This window comes from Pyrus communis, chromosome 11, assembly GCF_041283825.1.
Source record: "Pyrus communis isolate YQ-2024b chromosome 11, ASM4128382v1, whole genome shotgun sequence".
NCBI classification, from domain to species: Eukaryota; Viridiplantae; Streptophyta; class Magnoliopsida; order Rosales; family Rosaceae; genus Pyrus; species Pyrus communis.
Window position 1 is genome coordinate 26761515 of NC_142575.1, and position 18413 is coordinate 26779927.

General features: G+C 39.3%; 2 protein-coding genes across 7 annotated transcripts; one reads left to right on the forward strand and one right to left on the reverse strand.

Moving 5' to 3' along the window:
* Positions 1–672: 672 nt before the first annotated feature.
* On the forward strand, positions 673–2283 carry LOC137742395 (chlorophyll a-b binding protein 13, chloroplastic). The gene is made up of 3 exons (XM_068482255.2): positions 673–1066; positions 1178–1339; positions 1657–2283. The coding sequence occupies exons 1-3, from the start codon at positions 944–946 to the stop codon at positions 2164–2166; spliced, it is 795 nt and encodes a 264-aa protein (XP_068338356.1). The 5' UTR covers positions 673–943; the 3' UTR covers positions 2167–2283.
* A 667-nt stretch (positions 2284–2950) lies between these two features.
* On the reverse strand, positions 2951–17849 carry LOC137742660 (myosin-2). Of its 6 annotated transcripts, none has more exons than XM_088680005.1 (23): positions 17307–17849; positions 16822–16923; positions 16580–16723; positions 16336–16486; positions 16180–16207; positions 15847–16021; positions 15624–15687; positions 15475–15488; positions 15301–15385; positions 14583–14686; positions 14319–14457; positions 8896–9014; positions 8639–8791; positions 8468–8557; positions 8289–8366; positions 7652–7810; positions 6493–6696; positions 6024–6229; positions 5803–5938; positions 5547–5676; positions 5119–5246; positions 4339–4527; positions 2951–3614 (listed from the first exon to the last, which is right to left on the reverse strand). In XM_088680005.1, exons 1-23 carry the CDS (start codon positions 17703–17705, stop codon positions 3186–3188), a joined length of 3426 nt encoding a protein of 1141 aa, XP_088536131.1. In that variant the 5' UTR covers positions 17706–17849; the 3' UTR covers positions 2951–3185. The 6 variants fall into 6 exon arrangements, with proteins under 6 accessions (XP_088536131.1, XP_088536129.1, XP_088536133.1 ...); XM_088680003.1 differs by having other exon boundaries at positions 5113–5246; XM_088680007.1 differs by having other exon boundaries at positions 5099–5246.
* Positions 17850–18413: the final 564 nt, after the last annotated feature.

An 18413-nucleotide genomic window follows, 5' to 3' on the forward strand; every position in this document is an offset into this window, starting at 1 on the left:
CGTTCATCGCGTCTCCTCAAGTCCAATAGTTAATTGACAAGGGACCTAAGAAAAACTCCAGCACGAGTAAAGCCATTACCATGCTTGTACGTATATAACCTTAATTACTCGAGAAAGATTAAAGAATTCATAACAAGAACTTACTAGTTGGCTCATTATGCACTTGTGTAGCTGCATATAAAACATGACCTTTAGTTGGCTCATTATCCGTTTACTTGTAGGTAAGGGGTTCGAATATCGTGGATGGCTAGTTTGAAACCAATTATGTCACTCCTTAGTGTAAATTTATCATTATATAATAAAATGTGTTGTTTCAAGCCCCTTCCCCCAAGCAAGGGCAACATGTCCCTATCAGTTTGGAGAATGACTAACATGGAATGGGTACATAGCTACTATGGCATCCCAAGCCAATAATATAATATACATTATACAATTAACATGTCATGTGTAAGTTTTTGTTAATTGATATTATATTATTAACCACAACATCCGGTATAGTAGTAAGCCCGTTTTGTGTAAGTTACTCCCGAGCAATTAGAGACATTAAACCACAACCACCATTCATTTATCCATCAGGAATTTGCCGTAGGGCCCCATACAAACACTAAATCCATCTGTGCCACACAGTGCAAGTTTTCCCAACAAATTAATATTAAGGACTTGTGAGTTTGTGATGTGCCTTTGGCTAGATAAAATGTGGATAGAAAGATATGAGTTGGAGATGCTTAAAAATCCTTTGAAACCTTCTCATTGGTTGATTCAAACCCTCAGAATCCCCACCATTACTTCCCACTCCTGCATTCTCAACCACCCATCTGTGCATAATATTGCACACACAGCTTTCCTTTCTACACACTTCCAAGCTTCAAACACAATTCCACCAATTAATTCATCAGAACACAAATCAAGTCATCGGAATTAAGTTCTGAAAGCTTGGAAAGTCATGGCAGCAGCTGCTAGCTCAAGCACTCTTCTAAAAACAACCCCATTTCTTGGCCAAAGCCGAGGGCCAAGTTTTAACACTCTCAGAGATGTTGTCCCAGTGGGAACTGGCAAATACACCATGGTGCGTACGTATCTATGTAATTTTTTTTTTTTTATTCAAGCGATGGTCTACACTAAATTAGTCTAAACTACAGAATGCATGTCTAATATTCGGGGTTTGTGACATGAATAGGGGAATGATTTGTGGTATGGACCAGACAGAGTGAAGTATTTGGGACCCTTTTCTGCTCAGACTCCTTCGTACCTGAACGGAGAATTTCCCGGTGATTACGGCTGGGATACTGCAGGGTTGTCAGCTGACCCAGAGGCCTTTGCTAAGAACCGGGCTCTTGAGGTATTTCAACACTTCAAGTACTGTTAATTTTTCGTTCTCATTAGTGTTAATTTCCACTCCCCAAATAACCCAAACAGTTACTTAAGATTAAGAATTAATGAAGCAAGACTTTAAGCATATTTTTCAAAAATACATGCATGTTATTGCCTTCTATTCGCAATTCAAAACCAAAATGAGTGGAGACTAATGATGCAGTCTTAATTTACAGTCTGACAACATAACTTTTTTTATATCTAACGAGAGATTGTTGTTGATAACGATTATACTACTTTGCATTGATTTGGAAGTAGAGGTTTAGTAATGTTGTGCAACTTTAGGTGATCCATGGCCGGTGGGCTATGCTTGGAGCACTAGGCTGCATCACCCCAGAAGTTCTCGAGAAATGGGTGAGAGTGGACTTCAAAGAGCCAGTGTGGTTCAAAGCCGGAGCTCAAATCTTCTCAGAAGGCGGCCTCGACTATTTGGGCAACCCCAACCTAGTCCACGCTCAGAGCATCCTAGCAGTGCTTGGGTTCCAAGTCATCCTCATGGGTCTCGTTGAAGGATTCCGTATCAACGGTCTTGATGGCGTAGGAGAGGGCAACAACCTCTACCCCGGAGGGCAATACTTCGACCCCCTCGGCCTTGCCGATGACCCTGTCACCTTTGCCGAGCTCAAGGTGAAGGAAATCAAGAATGGGAGGCTAGCCATGTTCTCCATGTTTGGGTTCTTTGTCCAAGCCATTGTGACTGGGAAGGGTCCCCTAGAGAACCTCTTGGACCACCTTGACAACCCTGTAGCTAACAATGCATGGGTCTATGCCACCAAGTTTGTGCCCGGATCATAAATTAATCTTCAGTTCCTCTAGTTAGTAATTATTAATCTTGTTTGGGAGAATGTAATTGAACGGAAAATTTTATGGAGATGTTAATACTTGCCGTTTTAATTGATCAGATTTCTCAAATTTCACTATCAGTATCAACTCTATAACTGTAATCCAATCTTCTTAGTTCCATCATTTCAGATCTACTTTGAATCATTTCTTTTGTTCGAACTATATTTTAATTTAATCTAAATAACAAGACGGAGGTATCAAACTTGAGTGCATGGAGAGAGCAGACTGCTCAAGCCCTTAGCTGGGCCCAAGTCAAAATATAAATTACTCATCCAAGCAGATTGTTTTTTTTTTTTTTTTTTTAACAAAGGATATTATCTAAACTAAGGGATATGGGAATGAGCTAAGCCTCACAATAGACTAGCAATAATGTCATTCAAATTCGTCTTTGCCGAGAATTAAACCTAAGACCTCTCACTTACAAGTAAAGAGAAATATCACTAGACCATAGTACTAAGTGACCTAAGACCTCACAAATATACAAAGTGATACAATAAGAAGGATGAGTTTCTTTCAGGTGTCATCACTTCTACATATACAATTATTCACCTCTATCCTCAACATATATACTTTAAACTTATAAAATTATCCAATCCAATCCTAGGCACCAAACTCCCCCACACAAACACATTGCTCAGGAGTTGAATATAGAATAACCATAACCCTACAATTATATATGTAATATGCTTTTAGAAAGATAAAAAACACATTGGAAAATCAGGTACTAATCACTTCATACAGAGACAATATGAACATATTTTCCCACATCTTCAATAACAAGATCTACACTGTAGCACATTACATCAATGCCAACAGAATATACACAAACTACGTAAACTAATCAACAAAGAAATAGCTACTGAAGAAGGAGGTAGCTTACTGAGAAAGTTACTTCCTTTCTTCAATCATCCTCTTAGGTATCTCCTTCTTGGTCCACCATGAGATGGTGATTGATCATCTAAAACAAGATACTACAATGCTCTTGAGCCTATCTTTGCCCACCATTTTCTCTGTCGTTTTTCCTCTTCTGAGTGCCAAATTTTATGAAGCTTTGTCTTTGTTTCCCGTAATCTTGCCTTGTACTCTTTCTTCCAGGACTCAAACCGGTGTTTAAGTTTTCGTAAATCTTCCTCAGGATTCATATTTGCAGCTGACTGCCCAGGTTTTACCTCAACTAGAGCTTTCGCATCATCATTGAATGTGTGTCTCCGCTGCTCAAATTCCTTCACCAGACTGCTGACTGCATTTGAACTGCCATTAGCCTCACGCCCTGCTCCATTGAATCCCATCGATGTGGCTTCTTCAGAATCGTAGCGGGGTGATGAAACAGAACCTAGTCTTCCAGGTTGACCAGCAGTATTGTCAGATGCAAGACTATTTCTGGCTGCAGCAAGACTCGTCTGCATAATAATAGAGAGTATTAAAGGTGATGCAAAGTTCAATCTAAGATGTCAATCATCAACAAGGAACCATCCATTTCTTTCAAAGGAGACAAAATGTAAATATAAGGTGAAGATGCATGTGCATGCACATTGGTTGTGGTGAAGTAAATTATGATCCCAAAAGCTTACGACTAAGGTGGCGGTTCAACAATGTTGATCGAAAAAAGGTGGGGGTTCAAAAAACTTCATCGAGTTCAATTTTTTTTTTTTTCAAAATTTTTAATACTACAAGGGGGGAGGGGGGGAGAGTTCAATACTATTACAATAAATTAGGAGGGGGGGGTTTCGAACCCATGACGCATGGGTACAAACTACAAACACAACACCCTGTCGAGTTCAACTTAATAACATACGTTAACAGTTGACTTCTTCTAAGTCGACATAAACTGGATAATCATCTCCAAGTCACCAGAACAACAAACTCACTGGTCAATTTGGGTTTTCATCGCATGCAGCAAGAATATGATTTTAATTGGATGAAGATAACCATCTCTTGTGCAGCTTTATAATGCAGTTTTACAGAATAAATTAAAATTGCATAATTTTAGCATCCATTACTGTTTCAGATCTGAATATTCAGATTGACTGTGAGTTGGAACAACCATACAAGTTGCATCATTTTCCCCAATTCTTCTACTCATATCTCTTAAAACTAAGATCAAGCATACACAAGAAAACTCACCTGTAAAGACGCCATCTGCTTTTGCCACACGTCCTGCATCGATTTCATCTTTGATTCATGTTCTGACCATCTTGTTTCAAATTGTTGCAGTTGCTCCTGTAATTCAGCATTTTCCTCCTCCTTCCGCACCAGAGTTGCCTCAGCCTGAAGCACCCGCCTTTGAAGCTCTGCCAAATCTGATGGCAAATCCTGTTCAGAAAACATTTCCACGTTCAGTTATTCAGATCCGCAAACCTCAGAGACATAAGAGAGTGGAAAATAGTCGACCTTTCATTTACAAAACCTCCAAAAAGAAAAATTTACCAAAATGCACAAGTATTTCTTGCAATTTTCAGCTTTAAGTGTAATCATACTGTTTCAAAGAGCAGATTTTCACAATTTAAAATTTTCAAGCCTTGGAGAATTTTGTCTATACAGTGGGGCGACTTAAATTCGATAGCCAAGGAAGATAAAATTCTTTAACCACACTGGAAAAGACTTCTATTTAAAACTGAAACTCAAGATTAAAGCTAATGCAGTGCTTTTGAAAACTCAACCTTCAACCTACCGGACGTGTTTTTGGTTCTATTAAATAAAGTTAGATTGTTTCATGTGGTTAGGTAAAAGTAAAACTATAACTATAACTGTTGAACAAATTTTTTGACAAATCAGCTAAAAAGAGCAAGTATTGGGTAATGACTAGTCAAATTTCAGTGTGTTTTCAGCATTAAGATCTTCATAAGGAGATGAGGCAAAGGAAACAGGTTTAGCAAGTAATTACTTTATCGGAAGTACCTTCACCTCTGACATCTTCCTGCCAGCCTTCCTTTTAGCTTTCCCATTCTCAGGATGTGACTTCTTCAAATTTTGACGCTCATCAAGAGTTTCACAAGAACCTGCTTTCCTTCCAGTATTTTCACCAAGACCGTCTGCATCTTAAAAAGTAATTTCCATTAATACTAAAAGGTAGTCAAAAGAGATTATTTTTCATTATACATGAATTGGGCAACAAATGGAGTTTGAACCACAAAATCAAGCATGTTCACTTCATAACATAAAGAACAGTATGGTCAGCCAAACTACAACATCCTGAAGAGAGTCCAAAATTTGTATTGAACCAGGATTTTGTTTTTCAGAAGTATCAAATTGTACCAAACAATGCTGTAATATATGATAAAAACAGCTAAATGTCTTGATCAAATGAAACTATAAAAGTTAGTAGGCATTACTTGATGGTATCTTTGGGACTCCCTCCTTAAGTTGATCAAAGTGGCAACGAGCCCGGTGACCACGGAAGTATTTTTGGACACCAATTATTCCTCTCAGAACTTTCTTTCTCTTATCCTCCAATGATGCAATCTATGAACAACCAGACTCAGCAACATTAGGAAAGCCACCAGAGAAATAAGCTTTAAATAAAAAATTAAAAAAAAAAAAACAGAAAGAAATGAAGAGAAAATTTTCAAAACTCTTAAAGGAGCTCACCTGCCCTGTTCTAAGAAACACTTTCGTATAGCCAATTTGGTACATCTCAGGGAGGACACTGAATCTTTTTAGAACAGCAATGGATAGACTTAATGGATCCCGAGGTAAATCGTCCTCCAAAAGTAGAAAACCATATCTAATCCAAAAGACACATGAGAAAAGATAGTTGAGAAAGCCAGTACTAACTAAAAACCTGTAACTCTGGTTCAATGTATACCAACCTTCCTGCAAATTCTTGATGTGCCATTCTAGTAGGGTATCCAGATCGTGATATTCTAACAACCTCCAAAACTCCACAACACTTGAGCTGTTGTAAAACAAGGTTTACTTCATACATGCCGGGAAGCTGCTTACTGTTTGGCTTTATGCAGCTAATGAAGTGAGGGGTGCTGCTCTCCAACTGGTGCAGTAGTTTAAACAATTGACCCTACAGGAATGAATGATGTACAATTAAACTTTAAACGATGCAGTACATCTATGTCTCAGCCACCGTTCAATAATTTAGAATGAGATGTAGCTTTCTGAACAAATAAGATCATCGACCCCCATCTGTTACCAAAAGAAAACTATCATCCAAACTCATCTAACAAAGCCCCATCCTACTCGGATGACATTCAAAATTTTGGCATCTGATCTAAGCATACAAAAGCTACTCCTATATCCAGCTAAAACTTGTGCAAGCATATGTACCTTGAAGTCAATACCAGCGCTTGATTTTGAAGGGTCCAATGCATCTATCTGGTATGAATCATTTTCAGGTTTCTGGAACTGCTTAAGCTCTTTGGAGGTAAACAACTGCAGAAGCCGGCATCTGCACGATGACAGGAGTTGGAAGAAAACAGAAGGCAACCTATCTCTGTTTTTTTTCAGGAAGCCACTTGTGTCATATAGAACCTAATAAAAATACAAATGTTAGTAAAACTATTACACTATGAAAACCAATAGCAATTTTATAGAAATAAAGGTCATCAAACTTGCATCAATATGTACAGGATTACATCATGTATTGCCTAGTACGAAAACATAAGTTGGACTATCCTCAAATTACATTTAAGAGAATCAAGAGCAACCAATGCAATGTCTCGTAAGCCAGTCCTTCCCTATGGTCAAGGCTTAAGTTATTTAATAAAGCCAAGGAACCAGTCATAAGGAAAAAAAAATGTGTTAATCAAGTGGTTGCAAACTCACAATTAACAATGGTAGCTTGAGGAGACTCAAATTAACAATGAAGATTGATGATGAGAATGAGGATAAATGTTAAGAATCAAAGAAGTAAAAATTTTGGGAAGGATGAGTTGTCTGGGGTGGATTGAAGACACCCTTGATATCAATAAAGCAGAGGCAACAGGAAACATGTGTGTTAATCAAGTGGTTGCAAACTTGCAATTAACAATAGTTCCTTGAAGAGGATGAAGATTGGTGATGACAATGAGGATAGCAGTTAATAATCAAAGTAAAGTTTGTGAAAAGGATGAGTTGCCTGGGTTGAGTTGAAGGCACCTCCGAAGTGATGCCAGAAATTTTCTAGCATCTCTCTAGGAGTGAGTCCAAGAAACCTTGGCGTGATGTTAATGTCCGACACCTTCGATGTGAATCCGAAGACCAGAGTTATTTCAGAAATCTTCCAATAAGAAGGCCGAAACGGTGACAATCATAATTTGTCACCACTGTTATTTTTACCTTTCCATGATTCACTTAGCTACTTTCTATGCACTACTTTCAGAGCATGCAGAAAGAATGATAAAAAGCAGAGTCAAAACAATTCTTAAGTTGGTGCGTACATATACAATAGTGCAAATGAAGTCAGCACACAACTAAAGCTTGGGAACATGCTCAAACAAAAACTAACCTCTCCAGCATGATGACGAATACTGAAAGTGCTTCCTTTTTCTTCTTTAAAGCAAGAATTAGCATTCAAGTGTTGCTTAAATTTATTGGCAAGGGTCAAATCATTTGCCTTAGGGAAGTTCGATTCCTCATCCAACATGGATAGTAGCCCAAAAGGTTTCTGCCCACAACACAATAAAAAGTGGCTTTAATGATAGAGGCAAATACTATGATCAGAAATACACCCTTCTTACTTTGCAATGGGAGAAGGGCGCCAAATGAATTTACAATTTTTTTTTTTTTTGAGAAGAAACGAACCAAATGAATTTACAATTAAGAATCAATTAGAACATACAAGTGGATAGTTGAGGGGTTTTCCTCCAGCTGAGCTAATGAAGTTTTTCTTTAAAACATATAAAGAGAACAGAAGACTAATACCACGTAATTCATTGCTTTTGTAGCAATCATGCAATGTGAATTTCTATTAAGATATCATAAGCATTAATCAAGGTAAAACAAAATGTGAAGGCCCAACCCCTAATTATCACAAATTATACAAGTTGATTTGAATGTCACATATACTATACAGTGAAGATGAATCTAATGAAATTCTGATGAAAAATTAGCAGGTCAGTGATATAGAAGGCTCAATGAAATACCTTCTCAAACAGATTCAAGCATTCTTGATTGTCTTGAAAATCAACTTTAGTCCAATCAACCCCATCCAATTCACATTCCTGAAGTAAAAGGAATAAGCAATCACAATTCACACGTTTAGTCATAACATGTAGTCTGACACTAAGCAACCTTAATGCTACATTGCACTTGAGATGCTCACCTCCTGCTCAAGCTTAAATAAATGTCGGTTGAAATGTTGTTGCAGCCTCTCATTTGCATAATTAATGCACATTTGTTCAAAGCTGTTCTTCTGAAAAATAGCCCTTAAGATCATTACTAAATACACAAATCTTATTGCAAACATCACCAAAATTGAAGTATATATTAGTACCTGGAATGACTCAAACCCATAAATATCAAGTATACTGATGGATCTCCCAGTACGGCATTTTCCCACTGCAAGTGACTTATTAATTTGTTCTACAAGCCAGTCAAACAAGCTAACATAGATAAATTTTGCCAAGGCATCTCTTGCATCAATTGCCTGAATACGAAAGAACGAAAGAAAAAATAAGCCTTATTTTCATCAAAAAGTGCATTTAAAGGCTGTCAGGACTCAAGCATAGATTGTTACAGAAATTAACAAACCTGTCTCAGTGTTAGCCTTGTGTCAATACTATCCTTGGCACCATGGATTTCGGGGGTGGACAAAGAAAGAATTAGCTCCTGGGAACTACAACCCATCAGCATGGAAGCAATGGTTACAGCTGCCCAATGGAAAAACAAAGAGAAGTTACTCATATGTATAGAAACAGAAAACTTCCTCTGTAAGTTTTCTGATTGTATTGAATGGAATAATCAGTTACACAGATGTGAATATATATAGCCTTAGTTGCCTTAGTCTAATTACAAGAATACCCTCAACTATCTTAACTAATTACAGTAACTAACATAACTGATTACATTTAGCTTTATCATACTACTTAACAGTAACTACAGTAGATGACTTGTCATTTGCCCTATTACACCCCCTCAAGCTAAAAGAGGAATCAGTGAGGATTCCAATTGGAAGCTTGGAACAGAGAAAAGAGAACCTGTTCTTGGACAAAGATTTGGTGTGAAGATCAGCCAATTGGTCTTCACTACAAACATATTGAACTTTGATGAGATTTGCAAGAACCAACTCTCGGATATAGTGATAGTCAATCTCAACATGCTTGGTTCGAGCATGAAAAATAGGATTAGAGGCTAAAGAGATTGCAGAAATATTATCACACCATAGGGTAGGTAGAGTAGGAAGAGGGAAATGAAGATCCTTGAGAATTTTGCAAACCCAAGTGAGTTCTGCTGCAGTATGAGCTAAAGAACGATATTCAGCTTCTGTAGAGGAACGAGCAACAGTGCTTTGTTTCTTTGCACTCCAGCTGATGAGATTAAGGCCAAGAAAAACACAATATCCACTGGTAGACCGCCTGTCAAAAGTGCAGCCAGCCCAATCAGCATCAGAGTAAGCTGAAAGGGCGAGGGTACCTTTAGTAAACCATAACCCATGAGACAGAGAACCTTTAAGAAATCTGAGAACCCTTTTTGCTGCTTGAAGGTGTTGTTCTCGTGGAGCATGCATAAACTGACAGATCTGATTAACAGCAAATGCAAGATCCGGGCGAGTCCAAGTGAGATATTGTAGTCCACCAACTATGGAACGATATTCAGTGGGATTGGATAAGAGAGGCCCACTGTGGTCCAGCTTTTGAGACCCGAGAGGAGTGCAACAAGGTTTGGCACCTTCCATATTTGTTTTCTTGAGGAGGTCAAGTAAGTACTTAGTTTGATGAAGAAAGAGGCCATTGGAAGACCTGTTAACTTCCAATCCCAAGAAATAGTGTAAAGGGCCAAGATCTTTCACTGGAAACAGATTACTAAGTTGCTGGATAAAATGTTGACAGAGTTGAGAATCAGGGCCAGTGACTAGGATATCATCCACATAAACAAGAACAATGACTTGTTGAGGACCAGGAAGGACAAACAAGGAAGCATCAGATTGGGATTGGTGAAACCCAAGAGTATGAAGGGCGTGAAACAACTTATCAAACCAAGCTCGAGGAGCTTGTTTAAGACCATATAAGGATTTCTTCAGCTTGCAAACAAAATGGGATGAATTGGAATCAATAAAACCTGGGGGCTGTTGCATGTAAACATCCTCCTTTAAGTCACCATGAAGAAAGGCATTGCTAATGTCTAACTGATTCAAGAACCAATTAAATTGGACAGCAAGTGCAAGAAGAATTCGAATGGTAACTGGTTTTGCAACAGGACTGAAGGTTTCTTGAAAATCAACCCCTTCTTGCTGATGAAATCCTTTTGCCACCAAGCGGGCTTTGTGTTTGTCAAGAGTGCCATCAGGATTTTTCTTAACCCGGAAAACCCATGTACAACCAACTACATTTTGAGAAGGATGAGGAGGAACAAGAGACCATGTTCCTGTGGAGATTAAAGCATTATATTCAGCTTGCATGGCAGCTCTCCAGTGAGCATGCTTTGATGCTTGCAGATAGGTACTAGGAACAAGGTCAAGATCAACAGGGAGTGGATGTTTGGTTGCTGAATAAGCCCGAGACATGTTTATTCCAGCCTTAGATCTTGTAATCATAGGATGTGTATTCACAGAAAGTGGTGGATGACTTGTCTGAAGAGGTACAAGAGAGGAATTACTGAGAGAGACAGAACTGGATGAACTAGAAGGATCCACTGACTGAGTGCATGAAGGAACTGCAGGGGGAGGTGGAGGTGGAGGGGCAGAAGGACATGATGAGTCTGAAGAGGTACTAGGTGTAGGAGAACTTGAGACATAGTGGCGGAAGTGAAGATCCAAGGATGGAGAATAGGCTGAAGAAGAAGTCTCTGAAGTTGAACTGTTACTCAGCAGGGACTTGAATGGATAAGAGTGTTCATCAAACACAACATGTCGAGAGATGTAGATCCTGTTGGTCACGGGATCAAGACACCTATAGCCTTTATGTTGGAGACTATACCCCAAAAACACACAACTTTTGCTTTTAGCATCCAGTTTGCTAGGAATGTAAGGCTTAAGCCAAGGATAACATTGACAGCCAAAAACTTTCAGTTTAGAGTAATCGGGATGTTGCTTGAAGAGAAGTTCCCAAGGAGACTGTGTAAGACCAGAAATAGGAAGCCTATTAATAAGATAGATGGCAGTGGAGAAGGCTTCAACCCAAAACACTTGAGGAACATGAGAGGCAACAAGTAATGTTCGAGCTGTCTCAACAAGATGGCGATGCTTCCTCTCTGCACAACCATTTTGTTCAGGAGTATGTGGACAACTAAATTGATGTAAGATGCCATGTGTTCGAAGAAAAGAAGCAAGGGAGTGACTGGTGAATTCACCCCCTGAATCTGAGCGCAGAATCTTGATTTTATTGCCACTGAAATTTTCTACATAGCTTTTGAAAGTAACAAATGTAGAAAATACATCAGATTTGGACTTCAATGGAAAAAACCAACTATATTTGCTAAAGTCATCAACAAGAAGTAGGTAATACTTGAAACCACTATTAGATGTAACAGAGGCAGGGCCCCATAGATCACAATGCAGAAGTTGGAGACTTTGAGTTGTTGATGAAGAAGCCACTCCAAAAGGAAGCTTGTGGTTCTTGGCAAGTGCACAGTCTGAGCAGAAAAAATCAACACTCTTCTTGCCTTGTAGGGCAAGATTATTAGTAGATATAACCCTTCGAAAAATGGAGGAGGAAGGATGGCCAAGGCGCTTGTGCCATAGTGTGACAGGTGCTTTGATGCTGAGAAGAGCTGAGGGAGATGAATGAAGACTGGTGGAACCTTGGAGAGGATAGAAACCATCCCTAACAGGGCCGTGCAAAAGCATCTTCCCCGAAATGCGATCCTTGACAGTGGATCCATAAGGGTCAAGAGTCAATGAACAGTTATTATCCTTAAGAAACTGATATGCAGATAGGAGATTGTGTTTCATAAAAGGAACATGCAAAACATTGCTCAGTTTAAAGGAATTATGGGGAGTGTGCAGAGATGAGGAACCAATGTGATGAATAGACAATCCTTTACCATCGCCAATGTAGACTTTGTCCTCTCCAGTGTAGGGAGTAGGAGAAGAAATATTGGCTACATCATTGGTGATGTGGGAAGTGGCACCAGAGTCAATTAACCAAGGCTGAGATGGTTTGACTGAATTGTGCGCACACATAGCAGCAAGTTTGGCTGGAGGGATTCGACCACAGATGTCCGGATTCATACGATCAAAACAGTCCAGTGCCTCATGACTTGTAGAACCACAGATCTGACACGGAACTTTGAAGGTGGAAGAACCTTGAAAGTGGCGAGATCCTTGATAATTGCGATTGCCACGATTTGGAGAAAAAGTACCACGAGAATTGTGAAAATTGCGACTGTTGCGATTAGAAGAGAAGGAACCTCGAGATGGCTTACCACGGTTGGAGTTAAACCTAGAAGCAGAGTGAAGAGGTTGATGTTGAGCAGCAAAGGCAGATGGAGTAGGAAGCAGGGGAGGTTGAGAGTGGACAGAAAAAGCTTGAAACGGCTCAGTAGCAGAAGAAGGAATAATAGGCCGACGACGAGCCATAGATAACTCTTTAGTGAGTAAAAGACCATGGAGCTCATCAAGGGAGGTAGAAGATAACCGCAACATAATGGAATCAATAAAGGATTCGAAATCATCAGGCAATCCATGAAGTGTAGCAGCAATTAGGTCACGATCGGACACTGAGGCACCAGCAGCTTGCAAGGAATCAGCAATTTCCTTGATTTGTTGCAGATAATCAGAGATGGATTGAGAGCCTTTCTGAATGGACTGGAGCCGCGATCGCAATTGGTGAATATGAGCCTCCGAAACACCACCAAAGCGCTGTTCAAGCTTTACCCAGAGCTCGCGAGAAGAAGAAACACCAACTGTGAACGGAATGATTTCTTCGGAGAGGGTAGAATTAAGCCAAATCAAAAGATTTTGATCCTTTTCATACCAATCCTCAAAGGCAGGGTTCATCGAGCGATCTGGCAGGAAGGGCGAAGGACAGATCTCAGTGCCATCAATGATACCAAGAAGTTTGTAGCGGCGGAAAATGGGAGCAAACAGTGCTCGCCATGGCAGATAGTTAGATCGTTTCAGCTTGATCGGCACCATACTGCCAATGTTGTGAATCGTAAGAGAGGTATACGAGTTCAAAGGACTGGGATTAGAGGAAGAATTAGGGTTTTGGATCGAAGGAGAGATGATCGGAGAAGACAATCCAGTGGGTGGTGAATCAAATTGAGCAGCCATATCTTGAAGAGATCAAGATTCAAGAGAGATCGAAGACAAAAAAGCAAAGAATCAGAGAGAAACGATCAAGAAACGATCGATTTGTCGAGCGGAAGAGAAGATCAGTGCTGGGAAGCAGAATGGCGTGATACCATATAGAAACAGAAAACTTCCTCTGTAAGTTTTCTGATTGTATTGAATGGAATAATCAGTTACACAGATGTGAATATATATAGCCTTAGCTGCCTTAGTCTAATTACAAGAATACCCTCAACTATCTTAACTAATTACAGTAACTAACATAACTGATTACATTTAGCTTTATCATACTACTTAACAGTAACTACAGTAGATGACTTGTCATTTGCCCTATTAATATGTAGGCATCTGTTCATGTGCTCAAGTGTAAGTCTAAAAGTAATGTTTGACTTAATAGAACAAACACATTCTGAGACCGCAGATGGTTGACATGGAATGAAATCAGACACCGAGGGAAACCTCTTACAAAAATTTGGATAGACAAAATTTTAAAGGTCTTTTTGGACATATATGTGCACAACACTCTTAACACTGCTCAATAATATGACTGCAGTAGCAGACCCCAAAATGCCATTCCAGTGATCCAGTGAATGACCAAATAGAAAACCTTAGTAGTTAGAACTATCATTAAAAATCCAAGCCAGGAATGCAACTGGCTTAGAATCAAGCATTCTATACAAAATATCCTATGGAAAGATCACCAAGTGAATGACCTATTTCTTACCTTCATCAGCTAACACTTCCACATGCTTCTCATTGTCAATCGCTCGAAATGATATGTTTCCCAGCCATAACACTGCGGCCAGCAATGAAAACATGTGTTCTTGATCTTCCTTACAAACATGAACAACATCTAGCGCTTCCTGAGGAGATGCAAAAACAATACAACATGGGAGAAAGTGACACTTTGGTTATAGAAGGAACAAACTGGAAAAGAAAGTATATTGATTGCATGAATGGTGATATAAACAACTATCTCTTTACTTACCACAAGTATATGAAACTTTCGCGCATCATCTACACCATCGATTTCCAAACAATCACTCTGATTAAGATACTTGTACTCACTAGCCCTTTTAAGGTTTAGCCTCTCTGCAATCAAAAACAAACAATGATTCCCCAATACTTGTACAGCAGAACTGTTGAAGGCTCTAATTTTGTCTAATAACAGAACTAAACATTAAAAGGCAAATGGTTATCATAGAACTTGTAATGAACCCATTTAATACGTTTCCTGCCAGCTTCTGAAACACAAGCAAGGGCCATTACTGATAACTGATCATTGCTAATCACCATACGAACCAATTTTGTAAAAAGGAATCAAGAAGACTAGCCTGGAGCTCAATATTTTTATGTGGTGTTAGTGGTTCCAAACATTATGTGGTGATATAGTGGTTCCAAACATTAGGTTCCCTGCCAACTACTATATAGTTTTCCTTTCTTGCTTAGAAGAGGAATTCAACCTAAGATTTACTTTTCACGTAACCTCAACCCATGCCAATTATGTTAAAGCTCATGGGTCATACAGCAAGATTTCAACAAAGTAGACACCCGAACTTATGATGTGACACTATAATTTATAAATCTAGGCATCCCATAAAGAGGACATAAATTTAGAAAAGAGATTAATGGGCATGAATTTGCCATTTTGCCATATATGGTGAAACAAGCAACTAGAATTGATGATTAAAATAAAACTTCCCTACCTTTTAGCGTTGATGGAGCGCCAGCACAGAGTTGATAAAAGACATGATACGACCTCTCACCATTTTCTAGTTGAGCAACTCTGGACTGCTCAAATGAGACGTTATAGTGTCAGATAAGGCATATTTAGACAGCTAAAACTAAGCTGATTAAACTCAAAAGGGGCAACTAATTACCTTGTCCAAAAAAACTGTTCACAATCATGATAGCCGCATTGGAGTTGACATGTGAATGAGGTAGTAAAATCAAGTCAGTTACTCTGATTGAAATGCAAGTCAGGTAATAGAATACCAGAAAAGGAATTTATTCAATTTAAACAGCTTACATGTTTGGATAAAAGCACCACATATTCTTCCCGCAGTGCTAAAATGAAATTCAATCAATTTCCCCTGAAGCAAAGCAGAAACCATGTTTAAAGTGCATACCCTTTAGACCTCAATTAAGTAATGAAAAACAAGGGATGGATATCATTGACAAAATAAATAACCAATTCCAGGCAATAACTTTGAATAAAACTTCAAAAAGAAGAAAGAAATAAAGTAACTTACGAATCGGCTAGCATTTTGATTTCTGGATGTTTTTGCATTTCCAAACGCTTCTAGTATACAATTGGTCTGAAGGATTGCATTTGCATGCTCTGTGCCACAACTGCCACTACCAAGAGCAGCCAAGTATTGCATTGCAACTTTTGCTGTCTCGGTTTTCCCAGCTCCACTTTCCCCACTGTAAAAGAAAATTTATTGACTATTTATTTGCAAACTACATTCTGATTTAACAATGAACTTTATGATCTAGTATAGGATAACACAGTACACAAGTACTAAGCGTGATTCACAAAGAAGATTCTAATATACCAGAAACCAATTTGAAGAGGTTCTAACCTTATGATTATGGACTGATTTACATCATCTGCAAAATAAAATTTACATCCAGGAAAACGGTCAAAAACAAGTTACAGAACAAGTTAAACAATGCCACCATAAAAAGAAAATATTTGGCACAAAAGTAAATATATAAATAAAATAGGTGTCATGCACCTGTCATCATCTCGTCATAAGCAGCGTCTGCCACAGCATAGACATGAGGTTTGTCTGTTAGTTTCTGCCTATAAGCTCTAATAGAATCTTTTCCATAAATTTGAACATCTTTGAAAGGATTGATTGCAATCAAAACTGGCCCGGCTTTGCTCTACAGATTAAAAGCACGAGAATGTAAAAGGAGAAGAGAAGAAGACATGAATCTGAAACGAATGCATCAGCAACAGGAAAATGTGATACTTACATAAATCATATCCTGGGAATATCTACACTGAAGATTGTAAAGAACAGCAGGCTCATTCAAATAACTAAGCTGTATAAGATCATCCACACCTTCGAGAACATCTGGGTTTGCAGGTAAGAGCTCAACTCTATGCACTTTGATTACCTACAGTAACAGAACAAGGGCATAAACAGCCCATCAATCTAAGTGCCTTCAGCAGTTGAAATGGGATTTGGGGTGAAGCCAAAAACTGATGAACTTACATTTCCACTAGAGAGTGAAACAAGTGCGGCGTCCCCTGAAGTTGACTGTATCGTTCCTAACTCCCACAGCCCACTAGGTAGCCGACACCAAACACAAAGTCTCTGAAACCAAATATTTCAACATCAATTCATGTTTTACAAATAAATTTCCTATGCCCAAAGAACAAAGATGCTATATTTACAAAATGATATCGAACAAAAATCTTTTTTTTCTTACGGATCTATGACATTTCAACAAAAAGGTTTGACCTCTAATTTGAAAGTACAGGTGTTCATCATAACCAAAATCCAAATTCTGCGGAATCATTGCAATCATATAAATCCAAGCTCTATCACATTACCCAAAACTTATCTTATGGACTAAAGTTCTTGGATTACCATACTCCAAATAACACTGTAACACAAAGCAATGCGTAAGAGTAAAGAAACATAAAAAATAAAAATAAAAAGGAGATCAGCCAACCAACTGTCACCCTCCTAATTACCTTCTTGATGAAATAACCAATGTTGTCATCGCAATCCGATTTTGCAATCTTCTCCGGCCTCGTTCGACAGTCCTCCAGTGACCCGCCGTAGGGCGACTCAACAGTTTGATCATTCTCCGTCTTCTTCACACCAAAATGACCTGCCTTGAACCCCAAGTCCCCCTCTTTTCTCTTATTCAAACTAGGTAAACACTCCAGAGAACCCTCTGCGTTTTCGACCCTGAAGTTGTTGGGCATAGAGCGGCGGGCTGACGGCAGCCGAGCCTTGGAAGGCGGCCGAGCTGGTAATGCCGGCGGCAATTCCTTTGGCTTTTCCCCCATATCTCTTCGCTGAAGCGACTCCAGCATTTCCTCCAACGAGCTCCTCGCTATCATCGACGGAGACACGGAAACCATCATTTTCACAATCACAAGCTACAAATTCAGTCTATGCACACCTCCCGAACCCCCAAATTCACACCTCGAAACGTCAATTAAATCCCTCGGACTTGGACCCCGACCCAATTCAAACCCCGCATTGCGAAGAAAACCAAGAACCCACAAAATCCGAAGATCCAAGTGTCCAGAAACAGCGACCCAATTCTTCAAATTCTCTCTTCAGACTGAAACAGAAAAACCCAATTGGGGATTGGACGGACGGCGAGCTGTGGAAATGGAAATGCGCAATCTTTTTCTTGTTAGGGGAGAAAGAAAAACCGAGGGAGACGAACTCCGAAACTGGGCTAATCGAGGGGTTTACGTTTTGGGGATTTTGATACTGAAAGCCTAAGTTACGAGGTTTAGAGAGAGAAAGAGAGAGGAGAGAAGGGAGGGGGAGGAGGTGGAGAAGGAGGACTAGAAGGAAAGGGGAGGTTGAGTTTGTTGAGGAGACAAACCTCTTTTTCTAGAGAGAGAAAGAGGGGGGGAGAGAGAGAGGGAGAGAGGGGGGGGTGGGGGGTGGGGAAGGAGGAAGAAGAAGAGAGTTGGGAAAATGGAGGAAAGAAAATGGACAATCAGTTTGTTGTATGAAAACAGATAGATGAGCCCCTGTTTCTGTTCTGTTTGTTTTTCTTCTCCTCTCTTTGTTTTTTGAAAAACAATAAATAAATAATTTTTTTTGTTACACGA

Bases quoted from the DNA above. Each gene is read 5' to 3' on its own strand.
- LOC137742660 (XM_068482583.2), bottom strand. From the start codon at position 17,705: ATGATGGTTTCCGTGTCTCCGTCGATGATAGCGAGGAGCTCGTTGGAG. The intron at 8,558-8,638 runs GTACTAATATAT...GCTATTTTTCAG, and splicing joins ATGGGTTTGAGTCATTCCAG to AAGAACAGCTTTGAACAAAT. The intron at 7,811-8,288 runs GTATTTCATTGA...TGTTGTGGGCAG, and splicing joins GCTTGAATCTGTTTGAGAAG to AAACCTTTTGGGCTACTATC.
- LOC137742395 (XM_068482255.2), top strand. From the start codon at position 944: ATGGCAGCAGCTGCTAGCTCAAGCACTCTTCTAAAAACAACCCCATTT. The intron at 1,067-1,177 runs GTGCGTACGTAT...TGACATGAATAG, and splicing joins GAACTGGCAAATACACCATG to GGGAATGATTTGTGGTATGG. The intron at 1,340-1,656 runs GTATTTCAACAC...GTGCAACTTTAG, and splicing joins CTAAGAACCGGGCTCTTGAG to GTGATCCATGGCCGGTGGGC.